Genomic DNA, 25,625 nt, shown 5'->3' with positions numbered 1-25,625 from the left:
CACAGGTGGTACAATAGGAAATGGTTTTAAGTTGTAAACCACAGGATTTAGGCAAAGGTCAAGGAGTCACCCCAGGCAAACACGGCTGTTAAACATCAAACAGAATTCCAAGGGAAGAGCTGTGTCCTTTAAAATAAAGAAATTTATACCCATCTTCCCGGAACATTTTAACATTCTGGTTAGGTTAGAAATAAAGTAAAGACTGTTCTGGTTAGAAGTAAAGAAATAAACTAGACCATCTCTAAAGGAGCTATCTTTTCAGCTCTTTTATCCACCCCATCCATGGAAATTTTGAAGGCACAAGTGGCTATCTAAAAATTTTCTGGAAAAAAAAAAAGAAGACTAAAGCACACCTGGAGCCCATGCTCCACAGCAGGAGAGGTCACCGTGGTGAGGGGCCCGCAGGCCGTGGCAAGGGGTGGCCCCTGCTCACCGTAGCTGGAGGGAGCCCGTGCACAGCAATGAAGACCCAACGCAGCCAAAAATAAAAAGATAAAAAATTAATTAATTAAATTTTTTTTCTGTAAGTTTTATTTCCTTGGAGCTTAAAGAATTTAAGGTTTTCAAGACAGCAAGTGGTGCTGAGTACAAGAAAGACAAAAACAATGGCAACAGGCCTTGCTTCAGTCAAATGCTGGCTTTGAAAAGAATCATGAGTTAGAAGAATGTGTTTATTTTTCTCCAAGCAGAGCACATGAACCCCTTCACCAAGTTCATTTTGGTTTCATGAGTTGTTTGAGAAACTAAACTCTATCTATATTAGCACCATTCATTTAATATAGACCATGTACGCTGCATGATCCTGTGCACCAATTATTCTTATAGCTACTGATAGCAGTTTTATAATAAATGAAACCTTTGGTAAGGTCCTGTAAGGGAGGTGTAGTAATGAGCACAGACTCAGTAAGCTGAATGGACATTATTCCACAAAATCCTTCTTAAGCAGTTAGCAAAAGAAATTTGACTTTATTCATTCAGTTCATTATCTAGAACTCCAAAGGGAAAAGGAAACAAACATTTCCTTTAGGAGCTTTGTATTCACCAATTAATTAACCCAAAGGAAGGTGTGAGCTGTAAGCAAGCCTTCCCCAGAAAGGGAAGTGTCCTGAGGTTATGCAAATAAAGCCGCATGGGGCTACACACTGGAAAAGGAAAGGGAAAGGGAAGACCACTGAACAACCTAAGCAGGAAAGGGACAGAGAAACATCCTACATTCTCAACAAGATCAAGGATGTCTGGCTAGTCTTTTCTACACAGCAGCAGGCTCCCGACTACAAAGATGGCCTGAAACCTGTTAATATTAATTTAAAACAAAGGAAAACTATGCAAAAGGGACTTCCATGGTAGTCCAGTGGGTAAGACTCCGCACTCCCAATGCAGGGGGCCTGGGTTTGATCCCTGGTCGGGGAACTAGATCCCACATGCCGCAACTAATGATCCCACGTGCCGCAGTGAAGATCTGGCACAGCCAAATAAATAAATAAATAAATAAAAAACTGTGCAATGTTCCAAAGTATCTTGCAGCCTTACAATGACCTAAGCTGCAAAGAGAAAAACAGAAAATTTCCCCAAGACTCGAAAACAAAATCCAACAACGGAAGGAAAAGGAAGGTGAGGTCAAGGAAGTGGTCTGGTAGGAGAAAAGGCAAGGCTGGGGAGGAGTAATGCATTTGCATGGGAAATCCTTTCCTGCTGCTCTTTAAAGTTTCTGCCTGCCATGCTGCCCTTTCTTGGCGGAAGGCGAACATCCTTCAGTGAAAGTCAAGAGCCCTGGACCCACCTCTGCATAAGCCACCTGGAATTTTTTTTCCTTTTTTCTTTCATTCTTTTTTTTTTTTTTTTTTGGTGTATTCAAGGGTTTGTTTTTCTGTGTCACTGAAAACAACAGATGTATTCAGTTGTGTGTACTTTTTTAAATTGTGTTTTCCCCTACCCCCACTCCCTACCTCTGGCGACCACCAATCTGCTCTCTGCATCTGTCTTTCTGAAGGAAGGCATCAGAAGTTAAAGGGCACCTCCATCCTCTTCCTAACCTCTTGGCTCTGGAGGACCCCAACTGAGCCCTCAACGCCCTTCTCTATCAGTATTCACTTCCTGGGTTATCCTGATCAGTCTCCTGGATTTGATAATATCCATGTACTGACAACCCCATGAAATCCAGACCCTAGGAAATCTAGTAGATATTTCAGACTTAACATATCCAAACTGGAAATTTGATTTCCACCCCTCAGGCCACACCAGCTTCTTCCCCAGTGTTCACCTTTCAGAAAGCAGGACCGCCAATAGTCTGCGTTAAGCCTGCCTGAGTCAGAAGTACCAGGTTCAAGACATGGAAACAAGCTAAGTGTCCACTGACAGATAAATGGATAAAGAAGATGTGGTACATAGATGCAATGGAATATTGGCCATAAAAAAGAATGAAATAATGCCATTTGCAACATGGGTGGACCTAGAGATTATCATAAACGACGTAAGTCAGAGAAAGACAAATATATGATATCACTTCTATGTGGAATCTAAAATATGACACAAATGAACCTATCTACAAAACAGAAACAGACTCACAGACATAGAGAACAGACTTGTGGCTGCCAAGGGGGAGGGTGGTGGGAGAGGGAAGGATTGGGAGTTTGGGATTAGCAAATGCAAACTACTATATAAGGATGGATAAACAACAAGGTCCTAATGTATAACCCAGGGAAATATATGCAATATCCTGTGATAAACCAGAGTGGAAAAGAATATGAAAAAGAATATATATATATATATAATATATGTGTGTAACTGAATCATTTTGCTGTACAGCAGAAATTAACACAACATTAAATCAACTACACTTCAATAAAATTTTTTTTAAAATGTATCAGGCTTGATAATCCAGTTACTGGGGGCAGGAGCCCCAGAGTGAAGGACAGAAGCTCGTGGGCCTCAGTTTTGCCAGCACGGGGAGAGGGCTACCGCTTGGCCGGTACCTGGGGGCGCTGGCAGTTTTTAATCAGAGAGTCCTTCACCTCTATGAGCTAGTGTCAGAGACTCTAAGTCCAGGAAATGCAGGCGATGGGGTTGACATGTGCACAAAACTGGAATCAGGGAAATGTAACAGGGACAGAGTCAGGGTGCCTGGTTATTTTCAGGTGCTCTAAAGTTTTGATTTCCCCTTTTTGTTCTACATTAACAGGCTCAAGTGAGGGCTCTAGGTAGAAAGACTCTTGCTGCCTCCCAGGTCCTCTGCCCCAGGAGGAGAGGCTGAACGAAAAGCATGGCAAGAGTGAGGTTTGGGGCTTATCTATGCTTTCCAGTACCATTTAAAAATAGGTTTTGATTGACGCAAAAGTTAAAAAACTTCTATGCAGCTAGGAAACCTGAGACTCAAACTGATGAAAGTACTTTAGGAGGGTTCATTAGGATAAACCTCTAGGCCTAGAAACATGACCATTTGAATCTATTCCAACTGCTCCGGTCGGAACACTTGGGTTTATATCTTCGTTCCATCGTCCACCAGCTGTGTGATGTTGACAGGTTTCCTCCTCCGGAGAGTGAGCACCTGCCCCAGAGAACTGCTGGGAAGATGAAAGGGGAGAAAACAGGGAAGCACAGAGACACCTGCTGCCTGTGGGCTGCCGAGGTAGCGAGCGTGCAGTGATGTGAGCGCTCCAGTGATGGTGGTGATGATGGTGATGTTTCAAGCTCTAGGATTCAGACCCAATTGCAATGTCAAAATACTAAAGAACCAAGGGAGATGTGGATCTAATTATCTTTTCTGCTCCAAGGTGGTAAAAATTCCTAAATGTTCCAGTGACATGTCTCAATATATAGGATAAGTCCCAAGACCTAAAAGAGAAAATCAGGATAAATGTTTGGCTTACTCACTCTTAGAAACATCTCATTTTTCAAAAGAGGAGCAAAGAAAACACATATCACTAATTATGTTTATATTAGTGATCTCCGTTACTAATTCTTATAGCCACGTTGGAGTATAAACTAGGTTGGAGCAGCCGGAGATGCTAAAGTATAATGCATTCCATGTGGCTCGGGGCCCGCTTCCTGGCTGAAAGTGCACTGTCACAGCTTCTGAGTCATCTCCTTCGCTGCTACGTCCTGTGTCAGTCTTTTGACTCGTGGGCCTGTTTCTTACTCAGACTGCTGCTAGAAACGCCTGGAGTGCTTCACATAAAGTCATTCAAATAATCCTGAGTCACCACAGCTGATTTATTTTTATTTCATCTCCAGGCCACCATCAGAGTTGACACTGACTCGTCCCCCCTCTCCCTCCCACTGTGTAAGCTGGAAAAGGCACAGGCTCCGGGCTCATGTGCTGGCCCTACTGGCTGCACCTAACCAAACCCAGAAGAGGACCCAAGGCCGGCACTCAAGTCCACCTACAGCATGAAAACAGGGAAATGTCAGCAGAGGCTAAGCAGGAATCACATGACATACGAAGCCAACAGCCTCCTGCTACCAACTCTGACGATTTCCAGTCTACAAAACAATGAGCCTAGGAGAAGCACACAGATGGAGGAAGTGAGCTTTACCCGCCCCAAAGAAGCTCCTGGAATGTTTTTATTGCCCCTAGCAACAAGGCAGCCTCCACTGCTATTTCCTGTCCTCTAACCCTGCTCCCTTCCAAATGATCCTTCCGAAGAGGAGAGGGCAAAGGCTTTCCTCAGGTTCCCTACCAGCAGTGACCACCAGATGCCGGCAGAGAGCTACAGGCAATGTCCAAGCTCAGGTCCTAATCACCGGACACCCAGACCTCTGCAGTAGCTACTGACCCGGCCCTGTCCTGCTCCCCTCTGACCCAGCCTGCTCAGGTTTAATTCCTAAAATCCTGCTATGATGATGCTACTCATCTCTTCCAGGGTCTCCATGAAGCACAGAAAATGAAGTTTAAACACAGTGGTATTCCGGCCCCATCACTTTTTCCAGCTTTATCTTGTACATTTCTCATAATCCCCCACATCCAGCCAAACAGTTATCAGCACTTCTGCTTACTCTATTTCCCAGAGCTGACGTCTGCTGGCTCTCCAATTCCTACACATAATTAAGCCCAATTCAATCCTGTCTCTTCCATTAAGTAGTTACCCCCTAACCACCTTATTTCGGGGGTAAAAGAAAAAAACCTCTCCATTCTCTGAATTCCTATAGTGCCTAACCTACACGTCATGTATAAATATCATTCATTCATTTGTTCAGTAAAATGCATCAGATGTCATATGCCAGGAAATATGCTAGGCCAGACGATGTGGACCCCAAGGAAGTCAAGGTCTGGGGGGGAAGGAGAGGAAGGAATTATCATGTACTGAGTATTTATGCCAAGCAGGCCACCTAATTCCACACGTCAGTTCATCCTCACCCCTCAGTGAGGTCGCCGTTGTTATTATCACTTCACAGTAAGAAAACTGAGTCTCGAGGAGTTGAACAGCTCGGCAAAGATGACCACGTATGTTTTTTACTTGCCAGGGTCCCTGTCTGTCCCCTCAGACTCTGCCCATCCTTGGTGACTCTGCCCGGCCCCCTTCCTGACTCACTGGGTTCTGGCCGGGCTGTACGCCTCGGCCACAGCTCCTGGGGAAGGCTGCTTCCTTGGTTCCAGCCCTCTGACCAGGACCCAGCAAGGCCCCTGCCGTCTGCCACCCCTGCAGGCAAGGGGTGGAAGGTAGGTAGATAGGTAGGTAGGTTCCACCTGAAGGCTGCTGGAGCATCTCAGCCCTGCCCATGCTTCTGGAAACAGTCCTTCCATTAAACTCTTATGGTGCCAGCTGTTTCCTGCCAGATACATAGAGCGGGAGTCGAACCCGTGTCCATCTCACTACGGAGCCTGCCTTTTTCACTTGAGTAACTGCGCTGCTAGAGATCTGTACAAAGGGCCGAGGACCAAAGCAGAATGCACCTCACTCTGATGGGAAGGATCAGAAAAGACTTTCTTGAACAAGCCGCCTGATCTCGAGTCAGTGTTCAGAGGTGAACTGGAATTCTCCAGGCAAACAGAGAGCAAGGAGAGGTGTTCCAGGGCAGAGTCACCAGGCATGGGAACTATGTCTTATTACCAAGGCAGTTAGGTACAGTGCTCAGGAGGGAATAAGGGCGGGTGGAGGGCTCCTAAACTTTGATGATGATCACGTACTTCTCCATCCACATAGGGAGATTAGAAGAAAGAATTAGCTAGATTCTGAGCAGGAGAAACAATGTGCCTATTCCCTACCTTCAACAGAGCCCTGTCACAGAAGATAAACCCAACGATTCAGCATAATGTATCCGTTAATGACCCTGGTCTCATCTACCAGCACCACCTCGAGCTGTCCCCCGGGCCTGCCACGCCGTCATGCCTCTGTGCTCTTGCACACGTTCTCCTCGTCAGAGACGCCTCCCTCCACTTCCCACCGGATCAACTCCTCCTCTTTCAGGACGCGCCTCAGGCGTCTGCTTCTCTGCAAGTATTTCTGGCCATGCACCATGTTCCCTAATGCCGGGTGCACAGTCCACGGCAGCACTTCCCTAACACAGGCCTGCACTCCGTTTACTCGTGTGCGTGTCTGTCCATGGACTCAGTGGTGAGGTGCTGGGGCGCAGGAAGGCAGAAGGTTGCAGAGGAAGTGCTGGGGCCCTGGAGTCCACCGCCTAGACCCAAAGCCTAGACTCTACCCCCAAACAACTGGGTCAACTTAGGCAAGTTATTTACCTCTCTGGGCCTCAGTTTCATCATTCAGAAGGCGAATAATTCCAGTTATACAAGTAAGCCCTCAATAACCGTTAGTTATTAATACATACCTGTGCTTCTCTTATTTCCTGTATAAAAAAGCTTACGTTTGTTGAATGAATAAATTTTCCTACAATTTCCTGTTGCTCCGCGTAGATACCAAATTCTACTTAGCCTTTGTTTTATTCAATCATGAAAGGAAGGCTCTCATCTCTAAGTATGTGCTTATTTTACCATTGGCTAAACAGGACCTTTTCTGTAAAGGAATTCAGTTTCTTCCCATTGTCACTGGCCTGGCCGCAAACTCCACATGCGTCTGCTACACAGTTACCCCACAGAAGGGCAGGTCTGTCTTAATAATTTACAGAGACATATTATCACATCAAATCTTGCTGGCTCCCCTCAGCTGGCATGAGTCACGACAATCATAGGCTGTCCACAGCACAGGAAGGACTCATAGGGAAACTTTTTTTTAATGCTGAAGCAATGCAAGATTACTGCAGTCATGAAATACTCCTTGAAAGTTTTTTAAATGTCAGTGTCTAAGCCCCAAATCCTTAACTGTCACAGCCCCGGCAACAAGTCCCTGTGTAAGAGCCCCAACCAAGACAGAAGGTCAGAGCACATGGAACAGTGTGCTCAGGAGAGGAGAAGGGGTGAAGACCAGGTGGGCACCAAGCTTCCCAGGTAACTATTCAGGTAACTTCCCTGGTAACTGGTAAGGCAGCTCGGCTGACCCAGGGCACTTGCTAGAAGAGGACAGCAGTGCCGCCTGGGAGCAACATAAAAGCCACCCGGAGGGGCCAGCTCCCTCAGCATCACCTGGAGGACAGCTGCAGATGAGGGGGTCGGCCCCTCCCTCCACACCTCACCATCCCGATGCTGCTTTGTTGTCACCCGCCTCCGCCAACTCAGCTCTCACCACTGCAGGCCTCAGCTGGGTTACTCCATGGCCCCATCCGGGCTCTGGACCCCACTCTCATGTGGTCAGGATTCACCAGCTTTCAATACCCCTGCCCACCGCTGACCAGCGCTTCCTGGGAAACCACATTCCTCGCTGGCACTCACGTGAGTTCCCGACTACTTGCTGGGACAATAAGAGAATAACTGAATTACTTAAAGTCAATCTGATCATTTTTGAAGACTAAGAGAAGGACCACCCCATGTGACAATGTATTTAATATTCTTTGAAAAGACAGTTCCCTACTTACAGGTCTTCTGGTGGAAGCGCCTTGGACGGAGTGGTAGAATTCTGGCTGGACGCGGCTGCTTTTCTTGATTCTTCGTTTCCTCACTGAGATCTCCTGCTCGCTCTGGTGGTGAACCTCCACGGCAGGCTTGGCTTCTTCCAGCCGGGCAGCTGCAGCCGCTGCGGCCCGTCTCCTAAGGTGCCGAGGGCTGGCTCGGAATCCCTGGGGCAGGAAACACAAGCGAACAGATGCAGATTGGTCCTGAGTCAGTTGGGCAGTTCTCTGGGGCTAGTTGCACAGAGACGTCCAAAGACACCAGCTCTGTGAGCTCTCTGACCACCCAAAAAGTGAGCTCAAAGTGTAGCAAGGTTTGTGTGTCCTGCAAAGCATCTCGTGTTCCGGGACCCAGAGTTATTCTACCTTAAGAGATGTTTTAATCCAGAAATGCTAGTTTAAAAAAAAAGTAGGCAGGCATACTGCTTTACTTATGTGGATATAAGTCAAACTAAGTGTGAAGAAGGGGGGCTCCAGGTGGGCGTCAGGATGGTACAGGGAAAGGACCCAGTATTACCCCAGGGAAAAGGATGCTCTGCTCCCCTGGAAGTGGACTCTGCAGGAAGGAAGTCAGGAATGCAAGGCATCATCATGAAACACCTTAAAGGGAGGGTCTAACACCGAATGGCGCAGGACAGTGCAGCAAACGGTATGGGTTTGGGGGGTCAGATGGGCTTGGGTCTAAATGCTGACCTGTTCATTATAGCTACACATTTATTAAACATTGATGATCTAATTTTTCCAGCCTAAGAAATGGATAACATTCTCCTCACAGGGTTTTTAGGTTTTAAATAACGTAACAGATGTAAAAGCAAACGTAAGCAGATACTATGCTTAGACATAAAATTCTAAGAATAGTATCTGGCAGATACCAGGTGCTCAATGAAATGTTAACTTTCCTTCTTTTTTACAGTATGGTGAGTATAAGGACGACTTGCTGGGCAAGGAAACAAGTTCAGCTGTGCATCTGGGAACGTGCACACGGTTTTGGAAAATACCAAATAATTACATAAAATAATCTCTGTCCTGGAGTAGCTGACGATTTGCTTCAGAGCAGAAGTCTGCTGCAGAGTATACGAGCAGACTGGGATGGGCGACGCGGGGTGAGGGGCAGTGGAGGGCGCGAGGTGCAGACAGACCCTACAGGAGGAATCAATCGATGAAGCTGAGCTCAGTGGACCAGTGGAATGTGGAGAAGGGATAGAATTTATGTTCCAGGCAAGGAAACAACATAAGTCAAGAATGAAGAAGTAAGTGATGGATGGATAGATGGATGGATGGATGGATGGATGGGTGGATGGAATGTTTATGTAGCAATAAGAAACATTGTTTGATGATGTGCACACCCACATGCAGGGGAGCGCACAAACGGACGAGGGGAGAATCTGCGGTGTGATGATGGGGCCCTAGACACCAGGCTGAGGATGAAGGAGAAAAAGACAGAAGTTCCAGGTGAGCCACAAAGTCAAAGGAGGGCGGAGGTCAACAGAAATCAACAAGGGAGGAAATGCAAATGGATCTGGCAAAACTGAGGTCACAGTTTGGGCACTTTCTTCTTACCCCAAACACATGAGCCTGTTTCCACGTCTCCTCTGTGTGCAGGCCTGGGGGGAAGGCGGTCCTCAACCCCAAACAGGCCCAGAACATGTCCAGACTCCCATGTAATCCCAAGGCTGTGCAGCAGGTGCCGTGAAAAGGATGGAGAAGGGGACACTGGGCCAATGGCTAAGCCGGGCTGCTATTTAAATATGCAGGTTCCTGGATGTCCTCCCCCTATGCCCTCCCTCCCCACACACACTCACGCACACATACACCACACTCTGATAGCTACTGAGGGGTTTAGTCACCACTAGGTGGCACTGATTTCCAGAAACATGTGCTCTGGTGGAATGAACTGAGTGTTCTGATGATACACTAGCTTCTGTCCCAGTGGGGTGAGATAAGCATATTTCTTAGGTAAATATGCAGACTCTCCTTCTCTTATGCTCTTAGGAGTAACAAACAACCAAATTCTACTTAATTTCTATTATTACCAATAGTCCTCGAGGGCCTATAAATTCTAGAAACTCTTAGGAAAACTACATAAAACTCACTTATAGTGACCAAAAAATAAAAGTAAAACATGTTGGTACAGTCATTCTGGAGAACAATAACCCAGTAAATCCACACCCCTGTATCTACTCTGGAGAAACTCTAGCAAGTAGGCCCAAGTAGATATTCAAGCATTGCTTACAATAAAAATTAGAAACTGTTTAAATCAGTCTTTCCTAAACTTCTGTCACTTTCACTCCACCTTCACATTTTTCTAAGATTAGAGCACCATCATACACACCTCTGTGATTTATCTTATATCCAAATACACATGGACTATTTTAAAATAACTTCTTACAAACACTACAGGGCAGTACACAGACAGCAAGCAGCCAGGCTATCTGGGTTGACACACAGCCTCTGTCACTTCCTAGTTATGTGACCTTGAAGAGTTACTGAACCATATCCTCATCTGTAAAATGGAGATTCAAAACAGTACTTAATTCATAGGGATGTTGAGAAGCATAAATGAATTAATAAATGTAAAGTACTTAGAAAAGTGCCTGGCACACAGCGATATATAAGGGTTGGTTACGATTATTAGGTATATTGCTTGTGTGAATAAAAGATATTCTTAAAGACAAAAGTGTGTTATTAATCAGATGTAAACAGGAAAATGAATCACACTGCAGGTGTGCCCTGCTGATAGACACATGAGGTATCAACCACCCTGGTCATCAGGAGAGAGTTCCCTGCTCTAGAGAATTCCAGGCACTTGTTGTCCTGAGAGTCCAACTGTCTGGGCTAGAACCCCAGCTCTCCCACTTACTAGGTGTACGATCTTGGCCAAGTTACTTCTCTGAGCCTCAGCTTCTTCCTCTGCCAAATGCATACAGTATTCCCCCTCTAGTAGAGTTACATGGTATTTAGATGAGATAGTCCACATCAGCCTCTTAGAACAGTACACAGATGACAGTAAGTAGTCAATGGACCCCCTTATTATTATGGTTTCACTTCCTGGATGCTACAGCAGCAACTCACCTGCCAGCAGTTCAGAGCTATGATCACAAACACTGCAAACAGCACACAGTCATTGCTAAGCAGGCATTTTTTTAATCTCCCTAAACCACTGCAGATAATTATTGGTTTGGGGTTTATTACACTTGCTTGTCCTAAATACTATAAAAAATAAGCCATGACTTTTAACAGAAGGAAATTTTCTTTTAAAACAGTAGGTGGTGGTATAAGCTCTCACAGGTGTTAACGGGATTTGATGGAGTCAGTATAAAGTCCATTTCTCCCTCTAGCCATTTGATCTTGCCCAGATGCCCTTCAACCAGTAGGTGATGGGAACTTGGCAGTCTCTTGGTAGCGGACTTCTGCCATTTTTAGGCCACGCTGTTTTTAAATTTATTTATTTATTGATGTATAGTTGACTTACAATGTTGTGTTAATTTCTGGTATACAGCAAAGTGATTCAGATATATATACATAGATATAGACATAGATATAGATATTCTTTTACAGATTCTTTTCCCATATAGGTTATTACAAAATATTGAGTATAGTTCCCTGTGCTATACTCGTATACTTGTCCTTATAGATGATCTATTTTATATATAGTAGTATGTTATCTGTTAATCCCAAACTCCTAATTTATCCCTCCCTCCCTTTTCCCTTTGGTAACCATAAGTTTATTTTCTATGTCTGTGAGTCTATTTCTATTTTGTAAATAAATTCATTTGTACCATCTTTTAGATTTCACAAATAAGTGATATCACATGATATTTTTCTTTCTCTTTTTGACTTACTTAGTATGATAATCTCTAGGTCCATCCATGTAGCTGCAGATGGCATTATTTCATTCTTTTTTATGGCTGAGTAGTATTCCATTGTACATATTTACCACATCTTTATCCATTCATCTGTCAATGGACATTTAGGTTGCTTTCAGGTCTTTAGGCCACCCTGTTTTATCAGCATCCTTTGAGCAGTAACTTCTCAGATGCACAGTCTTGATACACAGCTAAGTCCCGGTTCTCCACAGCCCACTCTACATCTTCCCTCTCAATAACCTGGTATAGTTCCCAGGGAGGCTCACGGTCAAGGATCAACCCATTGCAGTCTCTCTGCTTGGACACTGAATGTTAAGCAGAGGGATGTAAAGACTGAAAATAGCAGAAGGAATTCATCAGTCTAGCGGATGCACCAAAGACCTTTTGAAGCTGCCTATTTCTGTTATAACAATTCAGTTTTGGTTGTAAATTCTACCATACATTTGTAATAAATTCTCTTTTGGTTTAAGTCAGAGTCAAATTCCATTGCCTGCAAACAAAACCCCTGATGCATACTCTTTCTGTTAGGTTTCACGTGGCTAGCTATTTTCCTCACACATCAAATACTCAGACTTAACCAGGCTGTTTGTTTAGACTGTCAAAAAAGGGAGAAGATATTAATAGCAATAATTTACTAAGCACCATTTAGGTGCTAAGCCTATTATATCCACTTCATAGACAACCAAACTGAGGCTTACCAGGAGTAAGTAACCTACCTAAGGCCAAAATTCACAAATAGAAAAGCTCGTCTTTCTAACTCCAAACCTGTGCCCTCTCCACTTTGCTCTTAGGTAGGGAGGTTATAAGGCAGTAATGCATTCAGAGCTAATCTTCTACATATACTCAGAACATATGTTGACTGATTAAAACAAGAAATGTCTATAAACATTTTAGATAAGTCAGGCAGAAATTGAAAAAGTTAACATTTTCAAGGAAGAATTATTGTTATATAAGATCAAAGCACCATCCAGTTTACTGATGAAGCACCTGAACAAATGGAAACTTAATGCAATGAGTATTTTATATAGAATTGTTTTTGTGTTATTGGTGTACCTGAAAAGCTAAGGTTTATAGGTAAAGACATAGGTTTACCATATTCAAATATTATGAAGCTCAATAAGCTGCTGTTTATAAAGCACGTAATGCCCCATAAAAACCCTACGATTCTCCTCATCCAAGGCTAGAAATAAAGTATAGAGCAGAAGTTCTTGAATCCATGGATACAATTCAAGGGAGATGGAGCAGGCAATCAATGAACTCGGATGGGGAAAAATATGTCTTTATTTTCACTAAACTCTAATTAAAACCTAGCATAGGGCTTCTCTAGTGGCTCAGTGGTTAAGAATCTGCCTGCCAATACAGGGGACACGGGTTCGAGCCCTGGTCCGGGAAGATCCCACATGCCGCGAAGCAACTAAGCCCATGTGCCACAACTACTGAGCCTGTGCTCTAGAGCCCGTGAGCCACAACTACTGAGCCCACATGCCACAACTAGTGAAGTCCATGTGCCTAGAGCCCATGCTACGCAACAGAGAAGCCACCTCAATGAGAAGCCCATGCACAACAAAGAGTAGCCCTGGCTCACCACAACTAGAGAAAGCCTGCACGCAGCAATAAAGACCCAATGCAGCCAAAAATAAATTAATTAAATAAATTTCAAAAAACAAACAAACTTAGCATATCCCTCAATTATAAATGAAGGCCATAAACCTGGTATTATTAGCAATATCTGACTTTTGCCCCTAAAAGAAATCACAGATATTTAACTATTAAATTATAGTGGCTGGAGATATCTTGTAATACCATTTATATTCATTGTTACTTCAAAATCAAAATAGTTATTAAATCTGTCACTAGATCTTGTTATTTAATGCATTAATAAATACATATATTGCTCTGTTAAAAAATTTTAATTGTAATTTTAATTGAAGTAAGGTTGATTTACACTGTTGTGTTAGTTTCAGGTGTACAGCAAGGTGATTCAGTTACACATATATATATTCTTTTTCAGATTCTTTTCCATTATAGGTTATTATAAGATATTGAGTATAGTACCCTGTGGGGTACACTAGGTCCTTGTTGGTTATCTATTTTATACAGAGTAGTGTGTATCTGTTCATCCCATACTCCTAATTTATCCCTCCCTCCCTTCACCTTTGGAAACCATAAATTTGTTTTCTATGTCTGTGAGTCTGTTTCTATTTCATAAATAAGTTCATTTGTACTATTTTTTAGATTCCGCAAATATCATATATTTGTCTTTCTCTGACTTACTTCACTTAAAGATAATCCCTAGATCCATCCATGTTGCTGCAAATGGCATTATTTCACTCTTTTTTATGGCTGAGTAATTTTCCGTTGTATATATATACCACATCTTCTTTATCCATTCATCTGTTAATGGACATTTCGACTGTTTCCATGTCTTGGCTACTGTAAATAGTGCTGCAATGAACACTGGGTGCATGTATCTTTTCAAATTAGAGCTTTTGTCTTTTCCAGATACATGCCTAGGAGTGGGATTGCTGGATCACATGGTAACTCTATTTTTAGTTTTTTGAGGAACCTCCATACTGTTTTCCATAGTGGCTGCACCAATTTACTTTCCCAACAACAGTGTAGGAGGGTTCCCTTTCCTCCACACCTTCTCCAGCATTTTATCATTGGTAGACTTTTTGATGATGGCCGTTCTGAACAGTGCAAGGTGATACCTCATTATAGTTTTGATTTGCATTTCTCTAATAATTAGCGATGTTGAGCATCTTTTCACGTGCCTGTTGGCAATCTGTATGTTTTCTTTAGACTCTTCTACCCATATTTTGATTTTGTTGTTTGGTTTTTTGTTATTAAGTTGTATGAGCTGCTTGTATATTTTGGAAATTAAGCTCTTGTCAGTCAGTCGCATCATTTGCAAATATTTTCTCCCACTCCATAGGTTGTCTTTTCATTTTGTTTATGGTTTCCTTTGCTGTGCAAAAGCTTATAAGTTTGATTAGGTCCCATTTGTTTATTTTTGCTTTTATTTCCAATGCTTTGGGAGACTGACCTAAAAAAAGATTGGTACAATTTATGTCAGATAATGTTTAGCCTACGTTCTCTTCTAGGAGTTTTATGGTGCCATATCTTATGTTTACACCTTTAAGCCATTTTGAGCTTATTTTTGTGTATGGTGTGAGGGTATGTTCTAACTTCATTGATTTACATGAGGCTGTACAGTTTTCCCAACACCACTTGCTGAAGAGACTGTCTTTTCTCCATTGTATATTCTTTCCTCCTTTGTCGAAGATTAATTGACAGTAGGTGTGTGGGTTTATTTCTGGGCTCTCTATTCTGTTCCATTGATCTATATGTCTGTTTTTATAACAATAGCACACTGTTTTGATTACTGTAGCTTTGTAGTATTGTCTGAAGCCTAGAGGGGTTATGCCTCCAGCTTTGTTCTTTTTCCTCAAGATTGATTTGGCAATTCTAGGTGAAAATTTTTTTTAGCAATTTATAATTATATTTCAATTTAAATGGTTTTCTCTATATGTAATTCTGTTTATTATTTTATGCATTTAAAAACATTCTGAGAATGAGTCCATGAGCTCAACCTGTCAAAGGGGTTTGTGACATAAAAGAGGTCCAGAATACAGAGAACCTCAGAAATGTCCATAAAGAGACTCCTAGCTGCTCACCAAAATCTGTGTTTGCCTCTTTTCCTTGGGCACAAGCTAGACTACATTTCCCAGCCTCCCTTGCAGGTAGGCAGGGCCATGTGACTGAGTTCTAGCCAATGGAATACGGACATGTATGCCACTTCTGGACCCAGCCCGTAAACAAATCCTACAGCCATTTCTCCACGCTCTTCTCTTTGGGCTGGGATGACCTTCGGAGAAAGCTTGAAAGTCACGTATTAAAGAGGGCAGTGACTTCATCACCCTGGGTCCCTGAATAACTGCCTGGAGGAAGCCACTCTGCCAACCTGTTCAACCACCGGCACCTCTAAATGAGCAACAAATATACATCTATTTTGTTTGAGCCATTGAACATTGTACATTGAAGTGTGCATTTGCCATAGGAATTTCCATGACCTAATCAGTGGTTCTCAAACTTTATCAAGCGTCAGATCCTCCAGGAAAGCTGATGAAAACACAGATTGCTGGGACTTCCCTGGTGGTCCAGTGGTAAAGTATCTGCCTTCCAATGCAGGGGACATGGGTTTGATTCCTGGTCAGGGAACTAAGATCCCACATGCCGTGGGGTAACTAAGCCTATGCACCACAACTACTGAGCTCATGCACCTCAACGAGAGAGCCCATGTGTCACAAACTACAGAGCTCATGCACCCTGGAGCCTGCGCACCACAACTAGAGAGAGAAAACCCACATGCCACAACTAGAGAGGAGCGGTGTGTCTCACCACGAGGACAAGGACACTGGCAGCAGAAGTTCTGGGAAGTACTCCTTGGCGTGAGTCCTCCCGGAGTCCACCATTAGCCCCACCAAAGAGCCCAGGTAGGCTCCAGTGTTGGGTCGCCTCAGGCCAAACAGCCAACAGGGAGGGAACCCAGCCCCACCCATCAGCAGACAAGTGGATTAAAGTTTTACTGAGCTCTGCCCACCAGAGCAACAGCAGGCTCTACCCACCACCAGTCCCTCCCATCAGGAAACTTGCTCAAGCCTCTTAGATAGCCTCATCCACCAGACGGCAGACAGCAGAAGCAAGGAAAACTACAGCCTGTGGAACAAAAACCACATTCACAGAAAGATAGACAAGATGAAAAGACAGAAGGCTATGCGCCAGATGAAGGAACAAGATAAAACCCCAGAAAAACAACTAAATGAAGTGGAGATAGGCAACCTTCCAGAAAAAGAATGGAGGCAAAGATCAAGAAGATGCAAGAAATGTTTAACAAAGACCTAGAAGAATTAAAGAACAAACAAGCAGAGATGAACAACACAATAACTGAAATGAAAAATACTCTAGAAGGAATCAATAGCAGAATAACTGAGGCAGAAGAACAGATAAGTGACCTGGAAGAGAGAATGGTGGAATTCACTGCTGTGGAACAGAATAAAGAAAAAAGAATGAAAAGAAATGAAGAGAGCCTAAGAGACCTCTGGGACAACATTAAACGTAACAACATTCGCATTACAGGGGTCCCAGAAGGAGAAGAGAGAGAGAAAGGACCTGAGAAAATATTTGAAGAGATTATAGTCGAAAACTTCCCTAACATAGGAAAGGAAATAGCCACCCAAGTCCAGGAAGTGCAGAGAGTCCCATACAGGATAAACCCAAGGAGAAACATGCCAAGACACATAGTAATCAAATTGGCAAAAATTAAAGACAAAGAAAAATTATTGAAAGCAGCAAGGGAAAAGCGACAAATAACATACAAGGGAACTCCCATAAGGTTAACAGCTGATTTCTCAACAGAAACTCTACAAGACAGAAGGGAGTGGCATGACATATTTAAAGTGATGAAAGGGAAGAACCTACAATCAAGATTACTCTACCTGGCAAGGATCTCATTCAGATTCAATGGAGAAATCAAAAGCTTTACAGACAAGCAAAAGCTAAGAGAATTCAGCACCACCAAACCAGCTCTACAACAAATGCTAAAGGAACTTCTCTAAGTGGGAAACACAAGAGAAGAAAAGGACCTACAAAAACAAACCCAAAACAATAAAGAAAATGGTCATAGGAACATACATATGGATAATTACCTTAAATGTAAATGGATTAAATTATCCAACCAAAAGACACAGGCTCGCTGAATGGATACAAAAACAAGATCCATATATATGCTGTCTACAAGAGGCCCACTTCAGACCTAGGGACACATACAGACTGAAGGTGAGGGGATGGAAAAAGATATTCCATGCAAATGGAAATCAAAAGAAAGCTGGAGTAGCAATACTCGTATACTTTTTAATTGAAGTATAGTTGATTTACAATGTTGTGTTAGTTTCAGGTGTACAGCAAAATGATTCAATTATACTTAGACATACATTGGGTTGGCCAAAAATTTCATTCAGGTTTTCCTTAACCATCTTACGTAAAAGCCTGAACAAACTTTTTGGCCAGCCCAATATATATTCTTTTTCAGAAAAAAAAAAAGATACAGGGCACAGTCACACAGGATTAGCCAGTGGGACAGCCACTCTGCTTCACACAGTCATTCAGGGCACCAGGCACCTTCCACCTTGTGGCTCGTGAGGTGCCCAATGTCCTCTCCACATTGCCAGTTTATGGAAAAAGAGCCAGGATTGTGTGCAGATGGTGTCCATCGGCCAGGCCTGCAAACAGCAACCATGACTTCTCGCACTTCATTAACCAGAACCTATTTATGTGGGCAATCAATGAACTGCAAGGGAAGCTGAAAAACGTGGTTAGGCCACGTGCCCAGAACAAAGAGAACACACCGCTGTCAGTGAGTGCAGCAGACTCTGCCATAGAGCTGGTCGCAAAACCAATTCCCCAGCTAGCCACCTCCTTTGTTAGTCCTCTTCTCTCTGGCAGTGTGAGCCTCACCAACTACAACTCCTGGGGCCTCAGACAAACTAAGACAAAAAGAGTTCCCTACACACGTCTTGTTACACAGCCAAACATAATTTGAGCCTCATTTATCAAACACTTTCCCAACACTGTTCAGCTGGTTAACTTCACCCAACTCTAACTCTTTAGAGTTGCGTAAATAATAATAATTTCCAGTTATCAAGCATTTCCCATGTGCCAAACACCAAGCACGCATTATTTCATTATTTCTTGTAGTATTCTTAGGAGGTAAATATTTTAATGCCATTTTACAGATTAAAGAAAAATATACACTTAGAAGTTTGCCTAAGTCTTAGCAGGTATCTGCTCTACGACTGAGCCTTCAGGCAACCAGACCTGCCCTCGCCATAAGGGGTCAGCAAACTATAGCCCTCAGGCCAGGTCTGACCCACTATCTATTTTTGCAAAGTTATATTGGCATATAGCCATGCCCACTCCCACTTATTGCCCATGGCTACTTCTGTGCTAGAAAGGAGCACAGTTGAGTAGGTGCAATAGAGTTCACATGCCCTGCAAAGTCAAAAATCTCTAACAGGGGGTCCATTACAGAAAATCTTTGCCAGCCCCCGCTCTGCAGTATCCTGTAGGGCCTGGAGCACTCTGCCTCTTTCATAGACTGAGAAGTAACTCTGACTCGGCCATTTGGGTCAGCTAATCTGTACTCTGCCCCAACAACCTGGTCTGTGAAATATACAGGTCAGTCTAATATCCCTCTGGCAGCCTGGTCTACTCCGTCTGTTTGTGGTTTCACAGGCAGATTTAACAACATCTGTTACACTGTTTCATCAAACACATAGATGATATTATCAAAGGATGCACCTGCATTATTTTCTTATAAGGATTATGCCTATTCCCCGACGATTTTTTTATATTTGGACTGTAACCACCAAGCCAAAGGTTTGCACAAATTTATCAACCCTACAGCTTTTGATACGACAGCTTTCACGCCTTCACCATTCCCACCTCCTGCTTTGGTTTTTCAAGATAAAGCCATCAGCACAGAGCGACAGTGAATTTTATGGGCAGTGGCTGTCCAGTAAGGCAAGGCTTATTCTGTTGAAACTGGCCTTGTTGATGGAATTCATCATCATTTTTTTTTTTTTTTTTACCAAAATGAACCATAAAAAGAATATAAGTATGCTTGGCTTTTAAAAGACTCAGAATGTGGAACCTACATTACGTTCACATTAAAATCAAGTTCAAAGTAGGGTAGAAACTGCATCTACTTACTCAAAACTAGAAAAAGGGCATTTTAGTGGATGCTGTGGGGCACCACCCAAACTCCAGCTTCATGAGCCAGATGCTAAGACTGCTGGCAGCCCCTGGTTTTTAGCTGAACCCTTATGTGGGAATTACCCTCAGCCTGAGCGCTAGCTGCCTGGCCACCAACACCCCCTCTTCCAGGGCGAACGCTGGTCAGGGGAAATGGCGAGTCGCTGCCTCAGTTAGAAACAACTCTGAAGGGTCCCTCAGCTCCAGAACACTCTGTGGGATCAGCTGAGGCCTCTGGTGCATATGCATCACAATTCAACTTCCTCCTCTGCCGGATCCTGCTTCCCTGTTCCCTTTAAGTGTTCTTCCTGAGGGCACCCTCCCTGTAAGTGCACGGTAATTTTCATCTCAAAGTCTATTTCCCTGGGAAACTGACCTGCAACAAACATGAAGTCTGATTTCCTAAGCAGTGCCATCCACAACTGATGCGCCATATTTAACATCCAATGACAGCAAAGAATCAACAGTAAAGAGATTCTGGGGACAGCAAATCCATCAGTACAAAAATGACAGCAACAGCAAAACATTGGGAGTATGTACATCAAACACAGGTAGCATCAGGATAGAGAAGGAGCAGGCATCTGGGAAGTGAGGTGGGGGGTAGATGGAGGTCTAGAGCAAGGCTAAGGAGGGCAAAACAGGAGAGTCATTGCCATCTGCTCTCCTGCAGCCGGAGCTCCCGGGAGCAGACAGTCATGTGCAGTGGCAGTCTCTATAAATAGCAAAGCAACCAGCAAATCATAACCCAGCCTTTGTAATTACAAACTGAGGGAGTCTCACACATGATTCTTTAGATATGAGCACGGTCGGCTTGCAGGCAGCCTTTTCTGAGCTACCCACTCACAGACAGTAACCAGCCACTGTGTCTACTAAATAGTCAGTTTAAAATAGGAATATGCCAGAGACACCGTCCTTTTCAAGATAAAAAGCTAGATAATATAAAACAGGAAGCGTGTTTTGTGGAGTGTTTACAACTTGCCAGTTGCTAAGATGCCAAACAGCACCCAAACAGCGAGATGACTGAAGTGGTGAACAGTCACACAAAGCAGAGGTCATAAACATCAGTCCTAAGAAAGAAGGCAGCCCAGAGGCAGCCCAAAGGAACAACAAAAAGGGCACGGGGAGGAAAGCCAGGGGAGACGTGACGCCGTGTGCTCACTGAGTGTGCAGGAGAAAACGAAGATGTGAAAGGAAAGAAGGAAAATAGGAAAGGGAGGAAAAATCCAACTTGTGCTCATTTGCAACAAGTCACAGCAAAGTCCTAGCAAGTGGTCACTCAGTCTTTTCAAGGGCATTCATAAGCATCTTCAATACCTGTTACAAAATCAGAGTCTTTAAGAGACTAAAGTCCATTTATCAGACAGTGCAGCAGAAACCACTCAAGACACAGGCGAGGGTAGCGGACTACGTATGACCAAGACAAAATAAAAGACCTAAGTGTGTATGCAAATTGAATAACTAATACTCTACACAAAGAAAGAACGGTGGTTAAATTAACCTTACAAGTACAGTTATATCAACAGCGTCCCCAGCAAGCTATTCTAAATTAACAGCTTAGTCTTAAGGTCCAACTTAATCCCAATATGATATTGTTTCGTGAGAAATTCCTAAATTGAGGCTGATATGACTCAGGACAACTCAGGCATGAGACAGATGGTGTAGCAACCAGGCCTGCCAAGGGTCACGAGTCTATGCAGGCAAAGATCCTGTGGGTGGGCACAGCCGTGGGAGGCTCCAGTCGGGTGTGCAAGAGTATTAGGGCACCGGCTGATTAGCTCAGGCAGAGCGGGGCCTCGGTGGCCCTAAGGGGTAGAAGCCCCAAGACCCCTGGGTGTCCTCTCTGTTGCCCACCTCCTTCCCACTCTTGAGCTCCCGAACTTCCCCCAGGGTCTAGCAACTAAAAGTCATCAGCCTTCGGTCGGCACCTGTTCTGATTGATCAGTGCCCACTGCTCAGGGCAGGATTTCAAGTCCCAAAGGTGAGCTATAGCACTAGCACAGGGAAGTGGAGGAGGCATTTACTGAGCCCTGGGCCAGGAGTAGGGGGTGGATGCTTGCCAAGCTCAGCACCAAGCCCCAGGCACATGCCTGGGAAGCAAGCCAGAGACTCGACGGGTACAAGCTCCCAGCACACAAGGCGATGATCAGAAATGTCTCCGAAGTATCACCAGTCCCCACTGGGGATGAGCAGGGCGCTCCCAATCACACTCTGAAGGTTGAACCTTTGCCCCCAAAGAAACTAACTGAATGTGTACTTGGCCTGTGTTCCAAGTCTTTAATGCTTTTCTGGCAGCACATTTACTCTCAAAGTCTGCTTACCCTGAAGACCGACTCATCAGCAAGAAGAAAAAAATTGTTTTCACAACCAAATATCTTCTGATAACTGATACTAAGAGAGAGAGAGAAGGAGCAGAGAGCTAAAAGGACCAAGGGCCAAACAAAAACAGCTAATCAGACACTGAGAAACATGAGCTAGTCCAGTCTGGGGGTAGCTGCGGCATCACTTACGGTGCATTTCTGCTCTGTCTTTGACCTATATCACACGGACATCAGCAAAATCTCTGCATTAGAAGTCACCTTGTACTGACTGTTTTTCCTGAGATGATGTTATTGAATAGTAGCTAAAAGCTTTAAAGAGATTTAGTTACTCCCTCTTGCAGTTATTTGGGCAAGAGCTAGGAACTTTTTAACCTAGATCATATGATCCTGTTGACTTTCCCAGTAGACTGATTAAAGTGGTGTTTATTTCAATGTGGCTTTAAAAAAAAAAAAAAAAAACAGCATTTACCACAGTTTGACTCATTTAAAATGTATTTGTGGATATGAAGCCAGAAACAGGCTTCTTTTTCCTTTGTCCTTCATTGTTCCTACCTGTACATGGCACAAAGTCCATTCTCATTAAGTTTGGGGTTTGATTTTCTTTTTTAAAGATCTAGTTGTCTAAAAATTGCAGATAAGAACAAAGTAGAAAGTTAAACCCTCCCAAACAAGTATACCACACTCTTTTCAAAGTATATAAATCCATGGATGTCCCTGTTTTGTACCTCGAAACACATCTCTCCAGAGTAATACCTGGGAAGTTAGTAAATAGCATCCTGATTTTTTTCCTATGCTTACACAGATATTTACAGACAAATAATAATTTTCCACAAAAATAAGATCTTGCTATACATATTGGGTTGCAGTTTGCTCTTTTTATCTAACAATGATAGAGATGGCATTTCAGATTTACAATATTTTTAACAGCTGAATAATTTTCCGGTATACTGGTATGCCATACTTTAGTTAGCTATACTCCTATTGTTTAAAATATGGGATATTTCAGGTTTTTTCTTTTATAAACAGTGCAATAAACAAGATGTATATATATATATCTTTAACTAAGTCTTTACTTTGAAATGGAATTACCAGGCCACAGAAAAATTACATTGTAAAGACACCACCAAATGTGTCTCTAAAAATGCTGAACCAACCACATTTCTAGCAATGCTCTGAAAGCCCTGTTTCCTCCTATCCCCATCAACACTGGAGAGTATCAATCATTTTATTTCTTGCCAGTCTGATGGGTAAAAAACAAGTCTTAATTTGTATTTTTTATTAGTAAAAAATATGGAAATCTTTTCATATTTTTATCAGCCTTTTTTTTGTTTTCTTCTTTGAATTGTCCATTCACATCCTTTACTCATTTTTCTACAAATTGTATGTATGTGCCATACTGCTTCTGTGGAAGCTTCTTTTTTTTTTTGCCGTACGCGGGCCTCTCACTGTTGTGGCTTCTCCCGTTGCGGATCACAGGCTCCGGATGCGCAGGCTCCGGACGCGCAGGCTCAGCGGCCATGGCTCACGGGCATAGCCGCTCCGCGGCATGTGGGATCTTCCCGGACCGGGGCACGAACACGTGTCCCCTGCATCTACAGGCAGACTCCCAACCACAGCGCCACCAGGGAAGCCCGCTTTTTTTTTTTTTTTTGGTAGAAGCTTTCTATATAATACGAAAACAATTATTTGCTATATATGCAGCAAGTATGTTTGCCTAGGTTACAACCTGCCTTTTAATCTTACAGTACATAAGTCTACAATTCTTTTCCTCAAACCTGCCCATCTTTTCCTTTATGATTTCTTTTTTTTTAATTTTTATTGAAATAATAAGTTGATCTACAATGTTGTGTTAGTTTCAGGAGCTAACAGCAAAGTGATTCAGTTATACATATACATATGAATATATATTCTTTTTTTACATTCTCTTCCATTATAGGTCATTACAAGATATTGAGTATAGTTCCTTGAATAAAGTTCCCTGTGCTAAACAGTAGGTCCTTGTTGGTTATCTATTTTATATATAGTAGTGTGTATATTTTAATCCCAAACTCCTAATTTAACCATTCCCCTCCCCCTTTATGACTTGTAAATTTTGGTTTTTTCCTAGGAAGTTTCTCCCAGCTTGCAAGATTACAAAATGTTCTCCTGTATCTTCTTCGATTCCTTACCTCCTTTACGTGCACATTTGTAATCCATCTGGAATTAATTACATGCATATTTTTAATCCATCTGAAATTAATTTTTGAGTATAGTGTGAAGTATAGACTAACTTTACTTCCAATGGGTAATATCACCCATTGAATTATCTATTCTTTCTCCAGAGTTTATTTTATTTATTTTTAATTTTTTAAATGTTTATTTTTTATTATAGAAAATTTCAAAATATATAAAACAAAGTAGAAGTCAGGTAAGCTGGGACCTGGGGCCCTCTACCTGAACACTTGCACATGCACCTGGACAAACATCTCCTCCTGCAACAGATACAAAGAAACTATAAGGGACTAAAAATAACTACACCCATGCCCAGTTGGGGCAAATTATGAACAGTAAGAAACAAAACGGCCAAGAATCAACTTCCGAGGTGCCGGGAGCAAAAGCAGGGTACTGCACATGATCCCTGCGTCACTAAGGGGGTGTACCACCAAGGGGGTGGGCAGCCCACCTAAGCCAACCCTCTGGCCCCAGCCATCCAACTGCCCCCACCCAAACCTTATTTAAGGGACCAGCTTGCTCCACCTCAGGGAGTGAGCAAGGGCACCTGTCACTTGTTTTCCCTCCCTCCTGCTGCTGCTCGAACTCCAATAAGGCCTTACCTGAATTTCTTGTCTGGCCTCTTATCAATTTCTATTGATTAAAGAGTCCAACGACCCAGGTTGATAACAAAAGAGTATAAAGAACTCTAAGTACCCACCACCTAGCCTCAGCAACTATCAATCCATCCCTTTTGATTCAAAATGCCATTTTTATCATTTATTAAACCTCTACATATACTTGGACATATAGCTGAACAATCTGCTCTGTTACACTTTAATCAACATGGTTATTTTTATAAAAATATAGAAACACATAAAAATTTTTGTAAAAACTATAGGAATATACTCTTTATACTACATTATAATGAGCTGAAAAATATAGTAAAATACAAGCCCATTACTGTATCAAATAAATCCAAAACTACGGTGATACAAATAAGCTAGAAATTCATCTTCCTCGCGACTAATTCTTGCGGCTGCCAGGTGCCTCTAACCCAAGAGATCAGCCAAGGACCAGGATCCTACTCCATTGCTGCTGTGCCTTCCCCAAAGGCATGCCTTGTCCACATGGTTGAACTTGGTCACCTACCACCACAATTCCTTTCCAAACAGAGGAAAGGAAGGTACCACAGGAGACAAGCAACTCTCTCTGAAGGACTCAACCTGCAACGTGCGTGCATCACTTCTGCTAACATCCAACTGAACAAAACTGCAGGAGAGGCTGAGAAATGGAGGCTGTCGCTAGTTCACCATATGCCCAGTTATAACCGCAGCATTTATATTACAAAAATAAGGGAAGGATGAACTTTGAGGAAAAGTCACAGTTCTTAGTATAAAAATGAGTGTAAAAATTGTGTACCATAGACTTGTATTGATTATCTTTAAAGGCACTTAAAAGAGTCATCAAATTTAAGAGCAAATTACGCTGTCTCATA

At 43.0% G+C, this 25,625-nt stretch overlaps 1 protein-coding gene across 8 annotated transcripts in view; it reads right to left on the bottom strand.

Moving 5' to 3' along the window:
• Nucleotides 1–25,625, bottom strand: part of DST (dystonin) — a 558,750-nt gene that overhangs the window by 446,017 nt on the left and 87,108 nt on the right. For all 8 annotated transcript variants that reach the window (XR_014326489.1, XM_082847286.1, XM_082847281.1 and 5 more), the window contains one exon: nucleotides 7,909–8,109. Coding sequence is in view for 7 of the 8 variants with exons in the window: in XM_082847286.1 (XP_082703412.1) it covers nucleotides 7,909–8,109 (201 nt within the window). In the remaining variant the exon portion in view is untranslated. The remainder of the gene's footprint in view (nucleotides 1–7,908; nucleotides 8,110–25,625) is intronic.

The sequence above is a fragment of the Leucopleurus acutus genome (genome assembly GCF_964270905.1).
Source record: "Leucopleurus acutus genome assembly, chromosome: 10".
NCBI classification, from domain to species: domain Eukaryota; kingdom Metazoa; phylum Chordata; class Mammalia; order Artiodactyla; family Delphinidae; genus Leucopleurus; species Leucopleurus acutus.
The sequence above is the reverse complement of the archived record's forward strand: the minus strand, read 5'-3'. Positions and strand labels throughout refer to the sequence as shown.